At 49.3% G+C, this 22,841-nt stretch overlaps 1 protein-coding gene across 4 annotated transcripts in view; it reads right to left on the reverse strand.

The window, feature by feature from the left end:
- Positions 1-22,841, reverse strand: part of USP7 (ubiquitin specific peptidase 7) — a 1,709,027-nt gene that overhangs the window by 229,414 nt on the left and 1,456,772 nt on the right. For all 4 annotated transcript variants that reach the window (XM_078663105.1, XM_078663106.1, XM_078663108.1 and 1 more), the window contains one exon: positions 18,020-18,119. In XM_078663105.1, coding sequence (XP_078519231.1) covers positions 18,020-18,119 — 100 coding nt within the window. The remainder of the gene's footprint in view (positions 1-18,019; positions 18,120-22,841) is intronic.

Consider the following 22,841-nt stretch of genomic DNA (forward strand, 5'->3'; position numbering starts at 1 on the left):
TCTACGAGAGGAACTCAAGACTCTTCCTAAGATTTCTCCCTTGTGACTAAGGAGTAGTCACCCTGCAGCAGCAGGCACCAACCAAGCATCACGGTCTGCTGTAAGTCTCTCCTCCGGATCAAGACTGCCCAGCACGACGAGAACCGGCTTCCCTGGCACCTCTGACCTCAACCTGCATCATCAGCCCAGCTGTGATCCGTGGGTGTGACGAGACCTCGAGGGACTGGCCATCTTTAAAGACTGCACGACGCTTGTCCAGCACGACCACCGAGTGACCCTCGACTGAGTGCTTTGGGGTAAGAGAAGCCCCGACCCTGAGCAGCTCCAGCACCGAAGTTCAGCCCCCCTGCATCCACGAGATCTGCGTGGGGCCCTTCTGCTCTTTGCTGCTCACCGCGTTGTCCAGGTCACTTGCCCGTTGGCTAGTGGCCCTCTTACGACGCTTCACGATGACAAACACCGCTGGCCTGGTTGCTCCAGACTAGCCCTTGCTCCCCTCCAAAAGAGGAGCACCCTGGACCCTCCTGGTCCACTCCAGACTCCATTTTAAGTCCACCGCGTGGGCTTGCATTTGCCAAGACTTGTTGCCCCAATCCTGGGTCCAGCGACGTCGACAGCAGAGACCTTCGTGGGACAGCTCGCACCTCCATCCTGGTCGCCGACAACGCCTCCTGGTCCGAGAGACTGCAGAGCCCAGCAGCGCCCACTCACCTGGTCGAGGTGACTTCGTCCGGTGCCATCCTGGTGCCCACCTAAATCACTGGCTAGTGATTCAGAACTTGGTCCCCTCTGATTACAGGTCTTCTTCTTCCCTGATCCCGGCTTGGATCACCACGAACTTCTTCACTGGCCGCCTGCCAGCAACTTCTTTCTTCAGGCTCCTGGTTCTTCAACGAGGGTTTCCGACGCAACTTGAACCCTATGCAGCCGCAGCCCCTGGGCTAGGTAAACTGAGTACTCCGGTGCTCCAGCATAGTCCAACACCCTAAGTGTTCGGATCCACTCTTGTTTTTGACCCACCTAGTCGGGTTCGCCCGAGAACAGTAACTTTGCAAGTGCTAGTATCCATAGACTTGTTCCCGCATTACGCGTGAGAGTTCCCACTCTGCACACGGCGTCCCTAGGCCTCCTGCTTCTAATCTAAAGGTTCAGCATTGTAGGCCTAGCGTTTCTACAGTCTAGAAAAGTATTACTTACCTGCTAGTAACTTCGCATTCCACTTCTTGTGTATATGGTTTTTCGTGCCCCTCGGGCATTTGTGTAAATTGTGCGACTAAGTATTTTCGTAAGAGTTTTGTTGTGTGCTTAGCTCCCTGTCTCATAAAGAGCCAGGGTAGTCTTGTTATAAATAAATATACTTTATTTTTCATAACAACTTGTGTGGTGTCCTTTCACTTGGTGTTCAAGGGGTAATGTGATGGTAAAACAGCTGGCTTAACACGCCCTCTAGAGTCTTAGCCTTAGACTGCTCGTATCCATGCTACTAGGATAGCTGGTCTATAAGGTTGACTTACAACCAATCATCAATAAGGGTTGTCTGGACTGATACATAGTGATCACTAGAATAGTGAGCACTGCATATCAGGCCAACTTCTCACACTGTCCACTGAACTTTCTTTGGCATTTTATTTGAAGTTAAGTCATTGAGAGGCGTCACAATGGACCCATAACTTTTGACAAACTTCCTGTAGGACCCAGTCAAGCCCAAGAAAGCTCTGACCTGTGTCTGGGTGGTGGGAGCAGTCCAGTCCTTTATGGTCTGGATCTTGCTCTCCAATGGTTGAACCATGACCTCCACCTACCAGGTGGCCCAGGTAAACAACCTTGCTCTGCCCTATCTGGCACTTGGAAGCCTTGATAGTTAGGTCTGCCTTTTGCAGGGCCTCCAAAACATTCTTCAGGTGGATCAGGTGATCTTCCCAAGAGGAGCTAAAGACAGCAATATCATCAAGATAAGCTGCACAGTAGTCATCCAGACCTGGGAGGACTTGGTTCACCAACCTTTGGAATGTGGCAGGTGCATTTTTCAGACCAAAGGGCATTACCACAAATTGATAATGACCTCCTGGGGTTGAAAAGAACAAGTTACTTAACTTCGGTAACTCTTTTTCTGGTAGATACAATATCTGCCTGTGGATTCCTCACCTTGTGAATATCCCCTTGCGTCAGCAACATTCGGAAATTCTTTTTGTAGCTTCGCGCCGACGTGGACTTGGACGTCAGAGGCACGGCATCGCTTGCGACTCCGCTGACGTCACAGATGCCTACAATAGGCCGCCGGTGTGATGACATCAGTTCCGCCCTTTTTTCCGTGCCTTCGAGGCACACGGACGGACCAATGACAGTAGACATATACACAGTATACGCAGTACAAATAACAAGGTAGCACACACAGTGTGAAGCAAATGCAATAAAACATTTGAAATAAACAACTCCTTGACAATAAAGTAAATACATTACAGAAACTCTGGTATAGAAGAGTGGACAACAGGGAGGCGGGTGGGTCAGTGAGGAATCCACAGGCAGATATTGTATCTACCAGAAAAAGCGTTACCGAAGGTAAGTAACTTGTTCTTCTGATAGATACATCTGCTGTGTGGATTCCTCACCTTGTGAATAGAGTCCCACAGCAGTCCGCACTCCCGGAGGAGGGTGTCCACTCTTCTAAACCAGGAAATCCTGGAGGACAGAGCGTGCAAAATGACCGTCCCTCCTCACCTCGGAATCCAAGCAGTAATGCTTTGCGAAAGTGTGGAGGGAAGACCAAGTTGCCGCTCTACAAATGTCCTCTACAGGAACACCTCTAGCCAATGCAGAGGTTGACGACTTAGCCCTTGTAGAATGAGCCCTTATACCCTCTGGTGGTTCCTTACCGGCCAAAGAGTAGCAGATCTTTATACAAAGGACGATCCATCTCGACAAGGTTCTTTTATGGACCGCTCTTCCTTTCTTGTAGCCAGCAAACCCAATGAAGAGCTGGTCATCCAAACGAAAGTCTTTAGATCTGTCCAAGTAAAAGGACACCGCCCTTTTGGGGTCCAGACGGTGCAACCTCTCCTCATCCTTAGAAGGGTGTGGGGGAGGATAAAAGGTAGGGAGGGTAATGGATTGACCAAGGTGGAAAGGAGTAACCACCTTCGGAAGAAAAGCAGCCCTGGTCCTAAGAACCATTCGATCAGCATGAATGGTCAAGAAAGGGGGCTTGGAACTAAGAGCTTGAAGCTCACTTACCCTCCTTGCCGAGGTTATTGCAACGAGGAAGACTGTCTTAAGAGTCAAAAGCCTCAAAGGACATTTGTGAAGAGGCTCAAAAAGAACACCCATCAAAAAAGTCAAGACAAGATTTAAGTCCCACTGAGGCACAATAAAAGGAGTAGGAGGGAACTTATTTGTGAGGCCCTTCAAAAACCTTAAAACTACAGGAGACTTAAAAAGAGATGGCTGTATCAGGCAAGCAGAGAAATGCCGACAGCGCTGAAAGATAGCCCTTAACTGTGGCAACAGCAAGTCCCTGCTGCGCCAGACAGAGGGCAAACTGGAGAACTTCGGACAAATGGGCTCTCAAAGGGTCAATAGATTTATCCCCACACCACGTGACAAATTTTGACCATCTATAAGAATAGATGGGACTTAGTGGAGTCACGCATGGCTGACAAGATGACATCCACAACGTCAGGCGGGAGGGAAAAGGAATTCAGGTTGCCCCGTTCAATCTCCAGGCATGAAGGTATAATGTCTGGAGGTGGGGGTGTAGAACCTGCCCCTCCATCTGAGAGAGGAGGTCTGCCCTGAGAGGGAGACGGAGCGGCGGGTAAGAGGAGAGGTGGAGAAGGTCTGTGTACCACACCCTTCTTGGCCAGTCCGGGGCGACCAATATAACTTGGGCCCGGTCTTGGCGAATCTTCCTCAGAACCCGAGGAATCAAAGGTATGGGAGGAAATGCGTAAAGGAGTTGATTTCCCCAACTCAACTGAAACGCGTCCCCCAAGGCTCCTTGCATCGGATACTGGAGACTGCAGAAAGACAGGCAGTGAGCATTCTCGCGAGTGGCGAACAGGTCCACCCGAGGAGTCCCCCACATCTGAAAGATGTCGTGAACCACCTCCGGGTGAAGCCTCCACTCGTGGTCGGCAGAGAACTGCCGACTGAGACTGTCTGCACGAACGTTCAGAACTCCGGCCAGATGATTTGCCATCAGACAAATCTGATGGCCCTGAACCCAGGACCAGAGACGCAGAGCCTATCTGCAGAGACACTGCGACCCCACTCCTCCCTGTTTGTTGATGTACCACATCGCGGTCATATTGTCCGTCAGGACCTGGACTGAACGACCGCGAAGGGAAGGGAGGAAGGCCTTGAGCGCCAAACGTATCGCCCGCAATTCTAGAAGGTTGATATGAAGCAACCTTTCCTCTGGAGACCAAAGACCCTTGATCTCCAGATCCCCCAAATGAGCACCCCACCCTAGAGTGGATGCATCCGTTATCACTGTGGCCACCGGAGGAGGCAACTGAAAAGGCTTCCCCTGAGACAGGTTGCCTCCACCAAGACAGAACCGCCGCAGCTTTTCTGGAGATCCTCTCTGACTCCCTGAGATCTCAGTTGTGCTGATACCACTGCCTGCGGAGGCACCACTGGAGCGCCCTCATGTGCCAGCGTGCATGGTTGACCAACAGAATGCATGAAGCCATCAGACCGAGCAGGCGCAGGACCTTCAGGACTGGAACGACCGCTCCATTGTAAAATAAAGGAATAATTTCCTGTATGTCACGATTCCTTTGATGGAGGAGGGAATGCACGACATACAGTTGTGTCCAGTAGAGCAACTATGAACAGGTTGCGCTGGGAGGGCACCAGGTGAGATTTGGACACATTTATCGAAAAACCCAACCTGTACAACAACTGGGTTGTCTCTTGCAGATGACGGAGCACTATCTCTGACGACTCTGCTTTGATCAGCCAGTCGTCAAAATAAGGGAATACAGGAATCCCTGACCTTCTGAGATGTGCCGCTACCACTGCCATCACCTTGGTGAAGACTCGAGGTGCAGGAGTAAGCCCAAACGGAAGGACCGCAAACTGATAGTGCTGCGATCCCACCGTAAAACGGAGATACTTCCTGTGTGACTTCAGGATGGAGATGTGAAAGTACGCATACTGCAAGTCGAGTGACACCATCCAGTCTTCTTCCAGCAGTGCCTGAAGAACCTGAGCAAGGGTGAGCATCTTGAATTTTTCTTGTTTCAGATAAAAATTCAAGATCCTGAGATCCAGGATTGGACGAAGTCTGCCATCCTTTTTGGGAATCAGGAAATACCGGGAGTAGCATCTCTGACCCCTTTCCTGCTCTGGGACCACCTCTATCGCACCCTTTCTTAACAGAGTTTGGACTTCCTCCTGTAGGAGTAACATATGTTCCTCTGAGCAATATCCCTGGCAAGGAGGGTAATTGGGAGGGAATTCCCGAAAGGGAAGGGCATACCCATTTTCTACGAGATTGAGAACCCAAAGATCTGATGTAACCGATTCCCAATCTCGTAGAAAGTGGGTAAGCCGACCCCCCACCGGACCCACATGATCCTGAATGGCGGATCTAGGGATGCTTCTCTGTGGCTGGGGGGTTGGAGGAGGTGGAGGAGGAAGAGGCTTGATGTCCTCGAGGACGTGACCTTTGCTTTCCCCTGTATGACCTATACAAGGTATTTTGCTGCTGCTGTTGTTGTTGCTGCTGCTGACCTTGTCTATAGGTACGAAAAGAAGAGCGTCCAAAACCTCTAAATTTCCTGGTCGTTGAACCTCTAACTTGAAGACCAAGAGATCTAGCAGTAGCCCTGCTATCCTTAAATCTCTCTAAGGCTGTATCTGCCTTCTTGCCAAAGAGTCCTTCACCATCAAAAGGCAGATCTAATAATGCAGACTGCACATCAGCAGAAAAATCTGAGGATTTTAGCCAAGCTGAACGTCTTGTGGCAACCGCAGTGCCCATGATCCTTGCAACAGAATCTGCAGTATCTAGACCGCTCCGGATAACTTGACGAGCTGCCGCCTGAGTATCCGACAAAACTTTCTCAAAATCACCTCTGCAGTCTTCTGGAACCTTTGGAATCAATGAACGCATAGAGTCCATAACTGCGTGCACATATCTTCCCATAAGGCAAGTGGCATTCGTTGATTTTAACGCCATACTTGCGGAGGAGAAAGATTTCTTGGCCACCTGATCCTGTTTTTTAGCTTCCTTGTCACCCGGCACTTGTGGAAAAGCACCAACTGACTTCTTTGAACATGCAGCTTGAATCACCAGACTTTCAGGAGAAGGGTGAGATGACAAAAAGGCAGGGTCCTCAGGAGCTACTCTATATCTCCTAGCCACACCTTTTGAGACAGCAGGAGCAGAAAGAGGCTTTCCACACCTCCATAATGGGTTCAGTCAAAGCCTCATTAAATGGGAGTAATGGTTCCACAGCTGAGCTCGGTGAATGAAGAACCTCAGTAAGCAGATTCGATTTAAACTCAACAGTAGGCAATGTTAAACCTAAAAGTCCCGCTGCTTTTTTCATTACCACTTGATATGGCTGAACATCCTTAGACGGTGCATCAGGACCGGCTGGTAATACCCACTCTGGGGAAAATTCGAGACCACTAGCATCCGCTAGCTCCTCGAAATACTTTTCATCCAGCTCACCTTCTTCCAAGTCAGAATGAGACTCATAATACCTCCGTTCTTCCAGGAGACGTTGAGCTTCTCTCCTAGATCTCTGCTTAACCCGGATTGCAGCCGGATCCACTGTCGACTCCGACGGCGCCGGAGTCGACGTCGGTACCGAATCCGCATGTTTAGAAGGATGGTCCAGAGATTTGCTTGGAGCAGGCGACGCCGGCGTCGGAGTCGTCGGTCGAGCCGGCGTCGACCTCGGTGGAGCTGGGTACTGCCACAGCGGAGTCGGGCCGGCATATACGGCATGAAAGGTGCCGGGGCATAAGAGTGAGGCACACCCAAATTAAATGCCATTGGACCCATAGGCGCTCCAGAGGGGTACCATGACCTCGAGAAAACACCATAAATAGCGTTGAGAAACGCTGAAGGATCCTGACCTGGAGCTGAAAAAGGTGGATGATCACCCTCAGGTCGATCTCGAGGCAGATTCGAGTCTGTTTCAACAACAGGGGTCGATTCCTCTTCTTCATTAGGAACTTCACCGACCTCTTCTTGAGCCGGAGACGGTGCCGGAGTCGGATCGGAAACCGGAGTCGGAGAATGAACTTGCGACTCCGAAGGCGAGGCCTCGCCTTCTTGATCTGAAATCTCTTGTGGAGGAATCACTTTCGATTTAATCTTCTTGGGTGATCTCGACCTCGAGTCAGACTTCTCACCCGAATGACGTCGAGATTCATGTCTCCCTTTCTTATGCTTCTTATGTGACCTCGAAGCATGGTCCGATGAGGACTTCAAAGCCGACGCCTCCAGAGATCTTGATCTTGACTTCGATCTCGACTTCTTCGAGCGGGATTTCGAAGATTTCTTTCCTTTATCAGCCCTCAGTTTTGCCACAAGAAGCTTGGTCTCTCTTTCTCGCAGGGCCTTAGGATTCATTTTCTGGCACGACGAACATCCATCCACGTCGTGGTCGGAGCTCAAACACCAAATACAGTCCTGGTGTGGGTCCGTAACGGACATCATCTTTCCGCATTCCCTGCAGGGTTTAAATCCGGTCTTCTTTGTCGACATAATAACGAGACAATGAGGTAAGAGTAACAGAGAAACGAAGAAAAACAGTAACAGAGTTACCAAAGCTACTGAGTATCCCGAAACCGTTAGCGCCGACGACGCGGAAAAAAGGGAACTGATGTCATCACGCCGGCGTGGGCCTATTGTAGGCGTCGGTGACGTCAGCGGAGTCGCGAGCGATGCCGTGCCTCTATGACGTCCAAGTCCACGTCGGCGCGAAGCTACAAAAAGAATTTCCGAATGTTGCTGACGCAAGGGGATATTCACAAGGTGAGGAATCCACACGGCAGATGTATCTATCAGAATGCTGTTTTGGCTTTTGCATCATCAGCTAGTCTGATCTGCTAGTAGCCAGCTGTCAAGTCAACTGTACTCAAAAACTTGGCAGACGCCAATCTCTAATGAGCTCATCTGCTCTTGGTATTGGGTGGGCATCTGTCCTAGTGACAGCATTGAGGCCTCTGTAATCCACGCAAAACCTCATCTCTCTCAACATCTTGGGTGTGAGGTTTAGGCACCAGGACTACAGGACTGGCCCAAGGGCTCTCTGAGGGCTCAATCACTCCCAACTCCAACATGTTTTGGACCTCTGCCCTGATACAGTCCCTGACATTTTACAAAAACAAGAAAGACAGTAGTGGTGGCATAGACTGTCGCACTACCAATTCAATGTATGGGATTGCGAATTCCCAAATTTTGTAGTTACTGTTCTGGAGGGGTGTTTGTTTTAAATGAGGTGGTGCCAATCAAGGTAACAATAACATCCCACTACCACAGATGTCAACAAATGCCAAGATCCCAAGGGATCAGACAAAAAGGAGTTTACTACACAGTGATGCCCCGGCACTCAGTTATGTGTTGTTCATGGGAACAAGTGCTAGCATGAGAAATAAATTGTTATAAACGTGACCTTAGTTATGGAATCATGTATGACAAACAGTTGGTATATAATTCAAAAAGTGAACACATGAAGAGAACATCCAAGACAAATAGATGATTTTGTTGATTTAATGTCCATTATTTTGATACATAAATTAATCCATCCTGTGAAATTTCAGATATAATATTACAGGACTTTGATAATAAAAATTCTTCTAGACAGATATCCAATTAGGTGATATAATGGGCAGCTGACACGTGTTTCGTCACTCAGAAGTGACTTCCTCAAGGCTTTACTGAAATGAGCAAAATGGAAAATATCCTATTGAGCTTGTGAATCGACGAGATGTGGAAATTATCTTGAGATGCAAGAAGACGAAAGATCTTAATATGTTCGCCAAGATCAAGGATTCTTACTCTGGAATGTCTAAGTCTAAGGAGCAAAAAAAGGTGTGTAGGCTTAATCAGTTTATCAGCTTAGTATGAGAAGGTCAGTTGGTCTCAATGAGGAGCTCCATAGTTAGACTGAGGGTCCCATGGGCCCGTTTTGAATTGCCAAATAACAGGTTTGACGGAAACTTCGGTTCGTCCTTAGTTAGTATAAAATAATGGTATCTTTGAAATTCCCCTTGTGAATGTTGATGTATTTCTATCTTTGTCACGGTGTTCGCCAGAGAGTAGGAAATATGAGCTGTGATAGGCTTCATGAAGCAGCAATGCAAGAGAACGTTGTGAGCTCTGATAGGCTCTTAAGTGGGTTGGAGCATTATTCTTTAAGTACCGAAGCGTCTCCACATGGGCCGTGGAATAACAGGAACATGCAGAGACGCTTCGCTTCGACTCTCTGGCAAACACTGTGGCGAAGGTCTATCTGAGGTTGTCCCCACGTTTGGAAAAACAGTTGTAGAACTTGCGGATGGCGTTTCCACTCGTGGATCTGCTGTGTCTGTCGACTTACTAGATCTGCCATGGTGTTTTGTACTCCTGGGACATGTTGGGCTAAGAGGAAGATCTTTAGAGGTATAGCCCATCTCCATATCTGCTGTGCTAACAGAGAGCTGCAGAGAGTGTGTCCCGCCTTGTTTGTTTATGTAGTACATCGCTGTCATATTGTCTGTGCGGACTAAGACAGCTTTGCCTGACACTTGAGTTTGAAATGCTTTTAGGGCTAGAAAGACAGCTAGCAACTCTAAGTAGTTGATGTGGAGTAGCTTTTGTTGCGGTGTCCACCAGCCTTGCATGGTGTGATGCAGTAGGTGAGCTCCCCACCCGGAGAGCGGCGCATCCGCTGTCATGATTTGGGGAACTGGCTCTAGGAACTGTCGGCCCTTTGAAAGGTTTTTTGTGCTCCACCATTGCAGAGTGGGATGAGTCCGACTGTCTACCAACACTAGGTCTGTTAATTGACCATGAGCCTGGTTCCACTGTTGTGCTAGGCACTCTTGAAGTGGACGCATTCGCAGTCTTGCGTGAGGTACTATAAATATGCAAGATGCCATCATTCCTATGAGTTGCATGAACACTCGAGCTGGAAGCGAGTGTTGTGGTTTGAATTTTGTTAGTAGCATTTGTACACTTGTTATCCTGGCTGGAGAGGGATAAGCTAGTGTTAATTGGGTGTTTATTGTAACACCGAGGTATTGTTGTGTGTGCGAGGGTAGCAGATGTGACTTTGTGTGATTTAATGTGAATCCAAAGTTGTGGAGTAGTAGAATTGTGGCGTGAGTGTGTTGTACACACTGGCTGTATGAGCTTGCGTTTATGAGCCACTCGTCCAGATGTGGGAATACGTGAATCTGCTGTCTTAAGTGTGCTGCTACGACTGCTAGGCATTTGGTAAACACTCTTGGTGCTGTTGTGACTCCGAATGGGAGCACTTTGAACTGGTAGTGCTGCCCGTCTAGCACAAATCTGAGATATTTTCTGTGCGCTGTGTGGATAGGAATGTGGAAGTAGGCGTCCTTGAGATCTAGAGTTACAAGGAAGTCGTTTTGTAACAGGAGCGGAAGGACTTGTTGAAGTGTGACCATATGAAAATGGTCTGACTGTATGTAAATGTTTAGAGGTCTGAGGTCTAGAATAGGTCTCTGAGATCCGTCCTTCTTTGGAATTAAGAAATATAGGGAGTATACTCCCTTGTTGTGCTGATGCTTTGGAACTAATTCTACTGCATTTTTCTGCAGGAGAGATATCACTTCCTGTCTGAGCAGTGTCAAATGTTCTTTTGACATTGGACGCTGTCTGGGTGATATGTTTGGGGGGGTGGATGTTAGTTCTAAACAGTAACCTGACTGGATTATTTGAAGCACCCACCTGTCTGATGTGATGTTTTCCCAGTCTGGTAGATATTGCTGTAGTCTTCCCCCGACCGGAGTGGAATGGGGTGAGGGGAGGGGAGTCATTGGGTAGGGGTGGAGGCAGAGCGGGAATTGTTGGTCTTGCCTCCGTCCTTGTTGTTACCTCTGTAACCACCCCTTTGGTAGCCCTTACTATATGTAGATTGTGTGGGGGCTTTGTAGGAGGTAGAAGCTGTGTCTGAAGCATATCCTCTGTTACCTCTATAGGATGAGCGTCGAAATGAACGTCTGGGAGACTGAGACTGCAAGGCTCCCATAGAGTTGGCTGTGTCTGTATCCTTCATTTTTTCGAGGGATACGTTTATATTGGGTTCGAATAAGTGTTGCTTGTGAGAAGTTGGCCTGATATATGATGCTCACTAGTTCTAGTGATCACCTTGTATCAGTCCAAACAACCCTTATGGTGATTGGTTGTAAGTCAACCTTATAGACCAGCTATCCTAATGGTAGCATGGACAAAGCAGTCTTAGGCTTAACTCTTTTGGCATGTGAAGCCAGCTGTTTTACGACAATATAACCCCTTGAATACCAGATGAAAGGACACCACACAGGTTGTTATGAAAATAAACAATATATTTATTAATAACAAACACCTCTGAACTCTTTATGAGATGAGAGGGCTAAGCACATGACAATCTCTTAGGAAAAATACGACAAGTTGCACAAAATTACAATGGTGCCCTAGGGGCACGGCAAACCATATACAAAGTAAGTGGAATGTGAAAGTCAATAAAAGGAATGGAGCTGTCCAGAGGCTGTAGGATCGTTGGGACCACGCTACACCAACTCTAGGTAAGTAATAGGGGGCACACGGAACGCGTGTGCAGAGTGTGAACTCACACGCGAGATGCGTAACAACGTCTATGGACAGTACAGTTCAAGTAAAAGGTAAGTATGGACAATCCTGACTAGTTAGGACTAAAACGACTGTGGAACTGGACACTAGGACAGTTAAACTACCCTTGAGCACCGAAATGCTCTCGTTACCACACCCACGGGCTGCGGGTGCATAGGTGTCAAAGTGTGTCGGGTTCTCGCGTTGAAGTCAATGGAGCCTGAAAGAAAAGATGCTGCAGGCGACCAGGAGAAAGATGTCCGGTACGATCCAAGGGTGGATCGGTGAAGAAGAGGACCTGAAAGCAGAGGGGACAGTGTTCAAAGTCACTAGCCAGTGACCGGTGTGGAACCTGGAAGGAACCAGATGTCGTCGTCGTGATCAGGTGAAGAGTGGACGCTTGACTCTGCAGCCACGTGGACCAGGAGGTGTCTTCGACGACCAGGATGGAGGCACGAGCTGTCCCATGCAGGCTCTCGTTGTTGGCGGTGTCGGATCCGGGATTGGAGTCAACAGGCCTTGGCAAAGGCAACCCACGTGGTGAGTGGAAAAGGCGTCTGGTGCGGACTAGGAGAGTCCGGGGTGCCCCTCTTTTGAAAGGGAGCAAGGGCCAGTCTGGAGCAACCAGACCAGCAGTAAAGATTTCAAGATTTGTCGTCTAGGAGGCCACTAGCCAGCCAGCAAGTGACCAGACAACGTGTCGAGCAGCAAACAAGCAGAAGGGCCCCACGTAGATCTCGTGGATGCTGGAGGGCTGATCTTCGGTGCAGGGGCTGCTCGGGGCTGGGGCTTCTCAGTCCCCAAAGCACTTGGTCGAGTTTACCTCGGGAGTCGTGCTGGAAGCGAAGTGCAGTTTCTTTCAAGATGGCCGGTCCCACGTGTCTCGTCGCACCAACGGGTCTCAGCTTTGCTGCAGAGGTGAGTTGAGGTTGGAGAGGTCTGGGAATCCGGGTCTCGTCGGGCTCTGAAGTCTGGATCCTCGAGGGAAGACGACAAAGTGAAGCCGCTGGACGCTTGATGGTGCCTGCAGTTGCAGGGTGGACACTCCTTGCCCACAAGGGAGATTTCTTCAGTCTTCTGTGGAGCAGAACGTCGAAGTCCAGAGTTTCTTATTGTAGAGTAGTTCAGGATTAATCTAATTTGGAATGGGACCAGCTCCTACCTTTATCCTGCTAAAGGGGGTTGCACTTAACATAACATATCCTTTGTCCGGTTTTCGCACCAGAGCTGGGGCAGGGATGCCCCAGCAACTGGTTTGAAACTGTGTATGCACAGGGCACCTTGTGTGCCCCAGGCATGTCTCATTCCTTTCAGGCCTATCCTACCCAATACACAAAATCCTGTCTGGGGTGGTGCTAGCACCTCCCAAGGCAGGAAACCCTTTGTCCAAGCCTCCCTCGCTGGAAGGACTCCCAGCAGCAGGAGGTCAGACTTGTGTCTGTGGTGGCAGCATCCATTTTGTGATGCCAAGGCTCGAGTTAACTTTAACCGGGGTTCACAGTTACATACATGTCGTGTCCCTCTAGAAGGGTGGAATGCTACCCCCGTCGCCAGAATTGGCGAGGGGTAGTATTCCAATTCGTATGACACCTTACTCGACATGTTTTGATAATGTTATACCAGAGTTAGCATTTAACCGCGAGGTTGATAATGCACTTAAGAGTATATGGTATAGCGTTATCATGGAACAGCTATTAGGACTTGGTTCCGCAAGCTGCAGACCGGCTCAGCTCATGCTAGAGCACCATCTCACATAATTCCAAGCACTCTGCCTTCAGGATTGATAAGGCCTGCCATAGGAGTGACTGATAGGAATATATGTGTCCATTTTGGGTTAGATATAGGTATACTATATCTATAGCAAAGGGTGATTACACCACCTTGCCCCAGCTGTCGTGCAGCCGGTTGTGTCAGTTTTGGATGGCCAGCCAGGGGTGGCATAATACATGCTGCAGCCCCTGGTAGGCCCTGGGTACACCTATGCCCTGGATACCTAAGGTACTCTGTACAGGGACTGATAAGGTGACTCAGTATCCAATTAGATATGTACATAGTATACACGGAGTCCATGTTAACAGAGAGAGCAGGAAGCCTGGGGTCCTGAATAGCAGGATCCCAGGCCAACTAAGTCAAAAACCAGCAAAACACTAGACAAAAAGTTGGGGGTAACCATAGTCAGATATCCACCTTCCTACATTGCTCATCAAAGGGTTGATTGAGTATAGCACTCTGGACTTCGGGTTTAAAACCTGATATGCGTAGCCACGCATGTCTACGCAGCAAATTACTTGTGTTAACTGCCCTGGAGGCGGTGTCTGCTGCGTCAAGCGCACAACGAATTGAGGTGTTAGTAATATTTTTTCCTTCTTGGATAAGCTCATTAGCTCTATCTTTGTACTTATCTGGGAGGTGCTGCATCAGTGACTCTAGTTCATCATAGTGTGCTCTGTCGTAACATGCCAATAATGCTTGTGTATTGGCGATACGCCACATGTTTGCTGCTTGTGAGAAGGTTCTCTTCCCTGACGTATGAAGGAGTTTAGACTCGTCAGGTGGGGGAGCATCACCTGACGTTTGCGAGTTAGCCCTTTTGCGTGCGTTTGAAACTTCAAGCGAGTCTAGGGGAACTGGGCCTTTAATGTAAGCTGGATCGGAGGGTGCAGCTTTATATTTTTTCTCTATTCTTGGGTTAATGACCAGAGTTCTAACTGGGTCTTTGAAAACCTCAGGGGCGTGTTTAATCACTTTTGAGCATGGGTAAAATGAATGAAGATCTTTGTGCATTGTCAAATGTATCTAGTAGGAAGTCTTCCTCTACTGTGTCTGTATGCATATCCACCCCATTATATTGCACAGCTCTGTGTACCAACTGATTAAAGCCCATAGTGTCTTCTGGTGGGGAAGGCCTAGAGGGGTATACGTCATCTTGAGGGACATTTGGAACGTCAGGCGTGTTATAAACGTCCCATGGGTCAGGTGAGCCTGGGGGGAATAGATGGATCATCTGAGTTACCCCCTATGTCATCAGAGCTATCATCCCCATTATCATCATGTATGATAGAGTGTGTAGGGGAATGTTGTGGCAGGGGAACAGGTGGTGATGGCATAGGTGGAGGAGAAGGGGAAGGAACTCTAAGCGGGGAAGTAGCTATGTCCTTCTTTGGAGGAGGAGCCGGTGTTTCTAGTGGTCGTTTCTTTGAACTTAAAGTTAGTCGACCAGTAGTTGGATCTTTCACTAAAGTCTTTTGTGCAGGGTCCGGGTGAAATAAGTCCTCTGCAGAACTGTGATCTTTTGGTGTGGAGGAAGGTTTTGGCACAGAAGTTGCTTCTTTTGGTTTTTTGGTAATGTCTTGAACAGGAGAAGCTGGGATCTTTTTCGGCTGAGGCGATTTTTTAGGTGCCAATGAAGGTTTCGGATCGGGTTGTTTCTTCGGATCTGAAGCTTTGCCTGGCTCCGACCTTGGTTTCGGTGGCGAGGTAGTAACTGCCTGTTTCGGTGCCGATGGTTTCGATGTGGGCGTGGCAACCAATGGTGTCTTTTTCGGTGCCAATAGTTGTGCGTCGAGCCCGAGTCGCCTGAAGGCTTTGTTAGCTTCTTAGCCGGGCCCAAAGGTGGGGCAGCAAAAGCAGTGTCTTGGTGTGTACCCGAGGGCGAGGGTGTGACCGGAGCTTTTTTGGGGTGTGTCGTGGAAGGGTCGGGTCGATGGTCTTACTTACGAACCGCTGCGCTGGAATGATGTCCTCGACATCGGAATCTTCTGCCTCGGAGTTGCTGTCGACGCCATGTTGTTCTGGGACGTCGACGCCTTCCTTGAAGATGTCGTCTGGAATCGGAGCTTAAGATGTTTGAGCCATTGTTCTCCGAGCTCTTCGGTCCCGGATCGTCTTCATGGAGCAGAAGGAGGCACAAGCATAGAAGTCGCTGGCCTCGTGCTCCGGGGAGAGGCAAAGGTTACACACCTCATGAAGGTCGGTGTGGGGAAACTTCGACCCACATTGAGGACACTTTTTAAATGGTGTCCTTTCCATGAGCTTGAGTCGAGGTCTAGTTGGGCCCAAAGGCCTTCGACGGCGACCGGAATCGAAATCCCGGATGTTGATTGGAAACGCGTTCTAAACTGAATTCTCAGAGCTGGTGAGGATTGCGCTGCGACGGAAATCGGTTCCAACAAGGAGCGCTGGAAACACATCCGAGCCCGGAGGCGGAAAAAAACTATCTAGGGAAGGAGCCGATGCCCATGCGCAGTATCATCCAAAGGAGGAGTCACCTATCCCGTGACTTCCAAATACTTTTCTACAACAAAACAAACTGCAAACATCCGGGCCCAACACTAGGTGGCCATCTATGCATAGTGTGTAATCTGCAGCTCATATGCCTCGAACCCAAAGTTAGCATTAACCGCGAGGATTGTAATGCACTTCAGAGTATATGGTATGGCTATATCATAGAACAGCTATAAGGAGATGGTTCCGAAAGCTGCAGAGGGGCTCAGCTCATGCTAGGGCACCTTCTCACATAAAACCAAGCACTCTGCCTCCAGGATTGTCGAGGCCTACCATAGGAGTGACTTATAGGTAGGTGCATATGTGTCTATATATAAGGTAGATATAGAAATACTATATCTAAGTAAGGGGTGATTACACCACCTAACCCAAGCTGAGTGAGGAGGCTGTGGTGTCAGTTTGGATGGCCAGCCAGGGGTGGCATAATACATGCTTCAGCCCCTGGTAGGCCTTGGATGCACCTATGCCCTGGGTACCTATGGTACACTATACAGGGGCTCACAAAGGTGGCCCAATACCCAATCAGGTATGTACCTAAAGTACATAGTATCACTTTAGAGAGAGAACAGCTGGGCTGTGGGTCTGATTAGCAGGCCCACAGCCACACTAAAGTCGAAAAACCAGAAAATCACAGCAAAAAGTGGGGGTGACCATAGGAAGCAGACCATACTCTCCTACGCGCCACACGTTAGGTCTCTCCTGCTTGGCTCAGGAGCCGACCCGAGCTTCTGTCTCTTTTCCAGTATTGTCACCCCCTGGGCGCCATGGTCTCTGAGAGCGCCAGGTCGCCAACTGGGTCTTTCTGCGGATCTCCGACACGCCAAACTCATCTCACTGACACCACCTCGCCCCCGTAAGCTGTGCCGCTGTTGTCAGCTCATGGTTGGGGACTATGCACATGTAATGTCTAAAGGTGAGGGCCTGCGGCGAGGAGCCTCCGGATCCTACGTCCGATCAGGTCGCCATCTTGGCCACACCCCAACAAACTCATTTTTGTACGAAAGTGAGAGCAACACGTAAAGAGGACTTTAAGTTTGATGTTAACTTGTCATGCTCGCCAGTGATTCAAACAGTTGTCAAATGTCAGACTGCTTTAATCTCCTTACTGGGGGATTGGTGTTTACTTTTCTTTCCCTGACTGAAAATTGAGAGGAGTTTTTAAAGTGAATTATATGACAATTTAGGAAGCTGTATTTTCCAATACACAACATGTAAATACCTGTAAATTAATTATATGCATCCAGAAGTTAAGAAAGCAAAAATCAAGCACTTTTTCATTTTTAATTCTGAAGTGTGATTTTCAGAGGATCACAACAAATCTATCATGTGCATGCTATATAGGTTTATCTGAATGTCGGTATAAGTTTAGAGGCCATTTCAAATGAAAGTGTGCTGTCTGTAAATGACAATGCGCTACCATACAATGCTTTAATTACATTGACATATAGCTCGGAAACATGTACATTAAAGATAAGTGGGTCAAGAAATTTAGTTTTAAAAAGTGAATTGAGCTTCTAGAAGTTTTGGGAACCACTGCTTTATAGAATAAGACTAGCTCTAGGGCTCAATGTTAACTGGATCATCAGATGACTTGCGGAACAATGACACTCTAATGGTTCATTGTTAAGAGAAAGTGTAAGATTAATCTCAAGAGAAACACTTAGTTCTGCCACTTAATAATATGTCCATGGATATCAGTCAGACAGACTGGCAACAGCACCACTCTACCCCTACAGAAAAAAGAGACCAACATTTGAGCCACATTGGTACATGCTTAGCATGACTGGGCCACATATTTGGCTCTTTAAGACTTAATTTTATAAAGAGCAATGCAAGCATCTAAGAAAATAATATTTGCAAAAACCAAATTGCACTGCATGTCAAAAAATTACTTGGCCCAATTAAAAAAAAAAAAACAATATAAATATATATACTTGCCTCTATTCGAAATGTTCGACTTGTTGCAGGTGATAAACATTCTAAAAGCTCATCTTCCTGATGGACTCCTATAATTTTGTAGCTTACAATTTCTAGCAACCTTGGGAATGAAAAGATGTAAACATGTAGCTAATGAATGCTCATGTTTCTTTGACAAGTACAAAACTTCACATTTACTGGAGACTTATTTATCACATATGTTTTGATATAGCAATAAGAACTTTATTTGACAGAGGTGTGTCCGCTGTAATAAGTTACAATCTATGATTTGCAGTTTTTCTACGTTTTTACAGAAAACAATTTTCTTCTTTTTAAAACCAAATGAAACCATAAACTTAAATTCTCCCCATCAGCCTAGCCAATGTCGAATAAGGTATATCTTATTCTAGGGAACCAGGTGCAAAATGCATGCTTCTTTTTCTGTATTCATGTTGAAAAATAAGTCTGTGGGACCTTTTATTTATATTGGAGCCCAGTTGCACAAGTTACTTACCTTCGGTAACGATATATCTGTAAGAAACAGTAGTTAGTGTTAGATACCTTACCTTAGAATATCCCCAGACGTCAGGCTGGATCCGGAAAGTTTTCGTCAACAGTACCCTTGCGCATCAGTAGGCGTCGTTTGCAGCTCCGCTTCCGTCGTCGGCGTCATGATCGCCATAATGACGACAGAGTACTTAGACGCTGCCCTCGCCCGGACGTCAGTTCTGTACATAGCTTTTTGCGACAGGAATGCAGAGCCATGATTGAAACAGACACTGGTGCCATAAACCTAGGGCCCTGAAAGGGAAGCCTTAACCCTAGATATCGGTTCGCAGAACTGGGAGGATGGTTGGGGCGGTAAGGATTCTAACACTAACTACTGTTTCTTACAGATATATCGTTACCAAAGGGAAGTAACTTGTGCATCTGAAAGAAACAGGTTAGTGTTAGATTCCTTACCTTAGACTAGATACCCCAGCAATACCAACCCAGGTGGTGGGTCTGCGAACCAAGATCACACCAGAAAGTCCTGGAGAACAGAACAGCCGAAAAAGCCATCTCTCCGGACTTGGCTGTCCAGGCAGTAGTGTCTAGCAAACATGTACAGCGAGGCCCACGTAGCTGCCTGACAGATGTCCTGCAAGGGGACTCCCCAACCCAGGGCAGTAGTAGCCACCGTGGCCCAAGTGGAATGGGCCCTCAGCCCAACAGGGGGCTCCTTTTTAGCCAAGGAGTAGGAAATCTTGAAGCACAAAATGACCCACCGAGAGATGGTCCACTTGTGCAACGCCCGTCCCTTCTTAGCAGCCACGTAACCAACAAAGAGCTGGTCGTCGACCCGGAACTGGCGTGCGCGGTCTAGATAGAAGGGGAGCGCACGTTTTGGGTCCAGACGGTGGAGCCTCTCTTCCTCTTTCGAGGGATGCGGAGGCGGAAAGAAGGTGGGCTAGGTGATGGACTGCCCGATATGAAAGGCCATAACCACCTTGGGCAGGAAAAAAGGACGAGTCCTCAGAACAACCATGTCCGGATGGACAGCGAGAAAATGAGGTTTAGAAGATACAGCCTGGAGCTCACTCACTCTCCTGGCAGAGGTGATGGCAACCAAGAATGCAGTTTTAAGAGTTAGAAGATGTAGAGGACAGTTATGAGGTGGCTCAAAGGGAGCGCACATCAGATAAGTCAGTACAAGGTTCAAGTCCCACTGAGGCATCACGAAAGCAATAGGAGGAAACGTGTGTGATGCCTTTCAAGAATCTATTTACAACAGGGGACTTGAAAAGAGAAGGCTTCTCAGGAAGCCTCAAGAAGGCTGAAGTGGCCGAGAAGTAGCCCTTGATAGTGCCCAGAGCAGAGCCCTGCTGGGCAAGAGAAAGAAGAAAGAGGAGAACCTCTGAAAGGGGGGCAGAGTGGATCCACAGCCTTTGCTGTGCACCATGCCACAAGATTTTTCCACCTGCAGGCATATACTGATTTTGTGGAGGGACGCCTGGCTGCCAGAATCACATCACATACTTCAGGAGGCAAGTCAAATGGCCTCAACTGTCGCCACTCAATCTCCACGCATGTAGGTGGAGACTGGACAGGTTCGGGTGGAGGACCGTCCCCTGCTTCGGCGACAGAAGGTCCTCCTGAAGAGGCAGACAAATCAGGGGATCGACTTACATGCGGAGTAGCTCGGGATACCAGTATCTTCGTTCCCAGTCCGGAGCCACAAGGATGACTTGGGCCCGGTCTCCCCTGATCTTCAGCACTCTGGGCAGAAGTGGAATAGGCGGAAAGGCGTACAACAGACCGCAGCTCCACTCACGACGAAAAGCGTCTCCGGCGGCTGAGTTCGTCCGCCCTGGCGTTCAGGGAACCTGCCAGGTGTTCAAACACCAGGGTGACGCCCTGGTTTTCTAGCCATGTCCACAGGCGCAGAGCCTCCCGATAATGGGTCCACGACCCCACCCAGCCTTGTTTGTGGCAGTATCATATGGCGGTGGTGTTGTCCGTGAACACCTGCACTGCACTTCCCCGGAGAGAGGGAAGGAATGCCTTCAGTGCAAGATGGATCGCCCGCAGCTCCAGACGGTTGATATGGAGCCGGGACTTCGCCGGAGACTAGGAGGGACGCATCCGTCACTACTAGGTGCTCCAGTTGGGGTAGGTAGAGGGATCTGCCGCTGACCCAATCGCGGTTCGTGAGCCACCAATGCAACTGACTCGCAGTGCCCTCCGAGATCAGGAAATGGTTTGACAGGTTGCCCTGATGCTGTGCCCGCTGAAATTTCAGGTCCCACTGCAGAGCCTGAATCCACCACCTGGCGTGATGCACCAGAAGGATGCAGGAGGCCATCAGCCCCAGGAGCCGCAGCGTCAACCTGACCGAAACTCGGGATAAAGGCTGAAAGATCGGAATCAGAGCCTGAATATCCTGAACCCGCTGTTCGGGGGGGGGGATAAACCCGGTACTGTGCCAAGTCCAGAACCGCTCCGATAAAAAGGAGCTTCTGAGAGGGGCACAGGTGTGACTTCGGCACGTTGATGGAGAACCCCAGTGAGTGCAGGAGGTCGGCCGTAGTCTGGAGGTGGGAGACGACAGTTTGGGGTGAGCCCGCCTTCAACAACCAGTCGTTGGGATAGGGGAAGACTGAAACCCCTGATCTGCGCAGATGAGCTGCGACCACCGCCATCACTTTCGTGAACACCCGAGGGGCGCTGGTAAGGCCAAAGGGGAGCACGGTACACTGAAAGTGCCCATGACCTACTGTGAACCGCAGGTAGCACCGGTGGGCCGGCAGGAGGGGGATGTGGAAATATGCATCCTGCCAGTCCAACAATACAATCCAGTCTCTAGGGTCTAGGGCAGCTAGGACCGGAGCTAAAGTCAGCATCTTGAAATTCTCCTTCCGGAGGAATCCGTTGACGCTCCAGAGGTCCAAGATAGGGCGTAGGCCTCCTTTGCCCTTCTTGGGTACCAGAAAGTAGTGGGGGTAGCAACCACGTCTTACTTCCTGCCCAGGAACGCGCTTGATGGCCCCCCTGGCCAAGAGGTCCGTAACTATCTCCTGCAGAAGTTGCAAGTGATCCCCGACATGCGGTGGTACTGTGGTGGCATGGCTGGAGGGGTCCCCTTGAAGGGAAGGGAGTAGCCCCTTCGGACGATTTGCGGCCCCCACCTGTCCAACATGATGGAGCGCCAGTGGAGGAGGTGATGGCGGACCCTGCCCCCCACTGACATCGAATGGGCCTGAAAGCTCCGACTAGGAAGGCTTTGAGGCAGATGCTGCGTGAGCGGATATGGACTGACCTTGCCGTTGTCCCCTGGCACTGCCACGGCGGTTACCACGTCCGCGTTGAGGCTGGTTCTGCGACCTGCAGGACGTGTGGGGGTGCCCCTTCCTTGGCCACGAAAGGGGCAATAAGCAGAAGTTGGCTGGCGCTGGCCAGATAGGCCCAACACTTGGCCGAGTCCTTGAAACGCTCAAGCGCACTGTCTTCTTTGTCGCCAAAGAGGCGATGTCCATTGTAGGGTATGTCCATGAGCATCCACTACCCGGATGAAGACCGTGCAGTCCGCACCTACCCGTGTCCTGCTTGATACTTTTAGCACCACGCCCTGGACTCACCCGTCCTGAGCCTTTCCAGCGAGCATTTGGCTCGCCCCCTACTTTACCCAGGATCGCCCTGGACTGCACTGTGCTCGTATCTGGCGTCCTTTCACTCAAGGCCGCCGAACTTCAGCCCTGATGAGTCACCACCCCCACACGGTGTGACGAAACACGTGTCGGCTTTGTGCTCTTGTCTGTACTGATTTTCCACTCAGAACCATTAAAACTTTTTCTTCAAATGCATACTGTTGAATGACTTTACTCCACTTGAAGTATCATTTCATTCCAGTTCTCACCTGAGAACCACGTACTTTTGTCGTGTGCACAGGACACCTGTTGCATATGTCCATGAGCATGGCCTGGACATTGCCCGAGAAATTGGCAGACCTCAGCCAGGTGTGGCGGGGAACCACCACGGTCGTGGAAATCGCCCTTCCTAGCGCGTATGTGGTATCCAGTCCACACCTGATGGAATAACGCGCCCCATCCCACCCCTCACAACGGCTTGGGCGGGCCGGGCCCGGCCCTCCTCCGGGCACTGGGGTAGCACGTCCACAAATGTGTCCCACAAAGAGTGGGTATAACGCCCCAAAAGGCAAGCGGTGTTGATAGACCGCAACCCCAAACTCAATGAGAAGAACAGTTTATTCCCAAACTAATCAATCCTTTTGGATTCCCGATCCAGGGGAGAGGTCGGGAAATAGGTCTGGGACGTAGAAGCCTGGATCCCCAGGCTCTCCGGG

Source organism: Lissotriton helveticus, chromosome 10, assembly GCF_964261635.1.
Source record: "Lissotriton helveticus chromosome 10, aLisHel1.1, whole genome shotgun sequence".
NCBI lineage: Eukaryota > Metazoa > Chordata > Amphibia > Caudata > Salamandridae > Lissotriton > Lissotriton helveticus.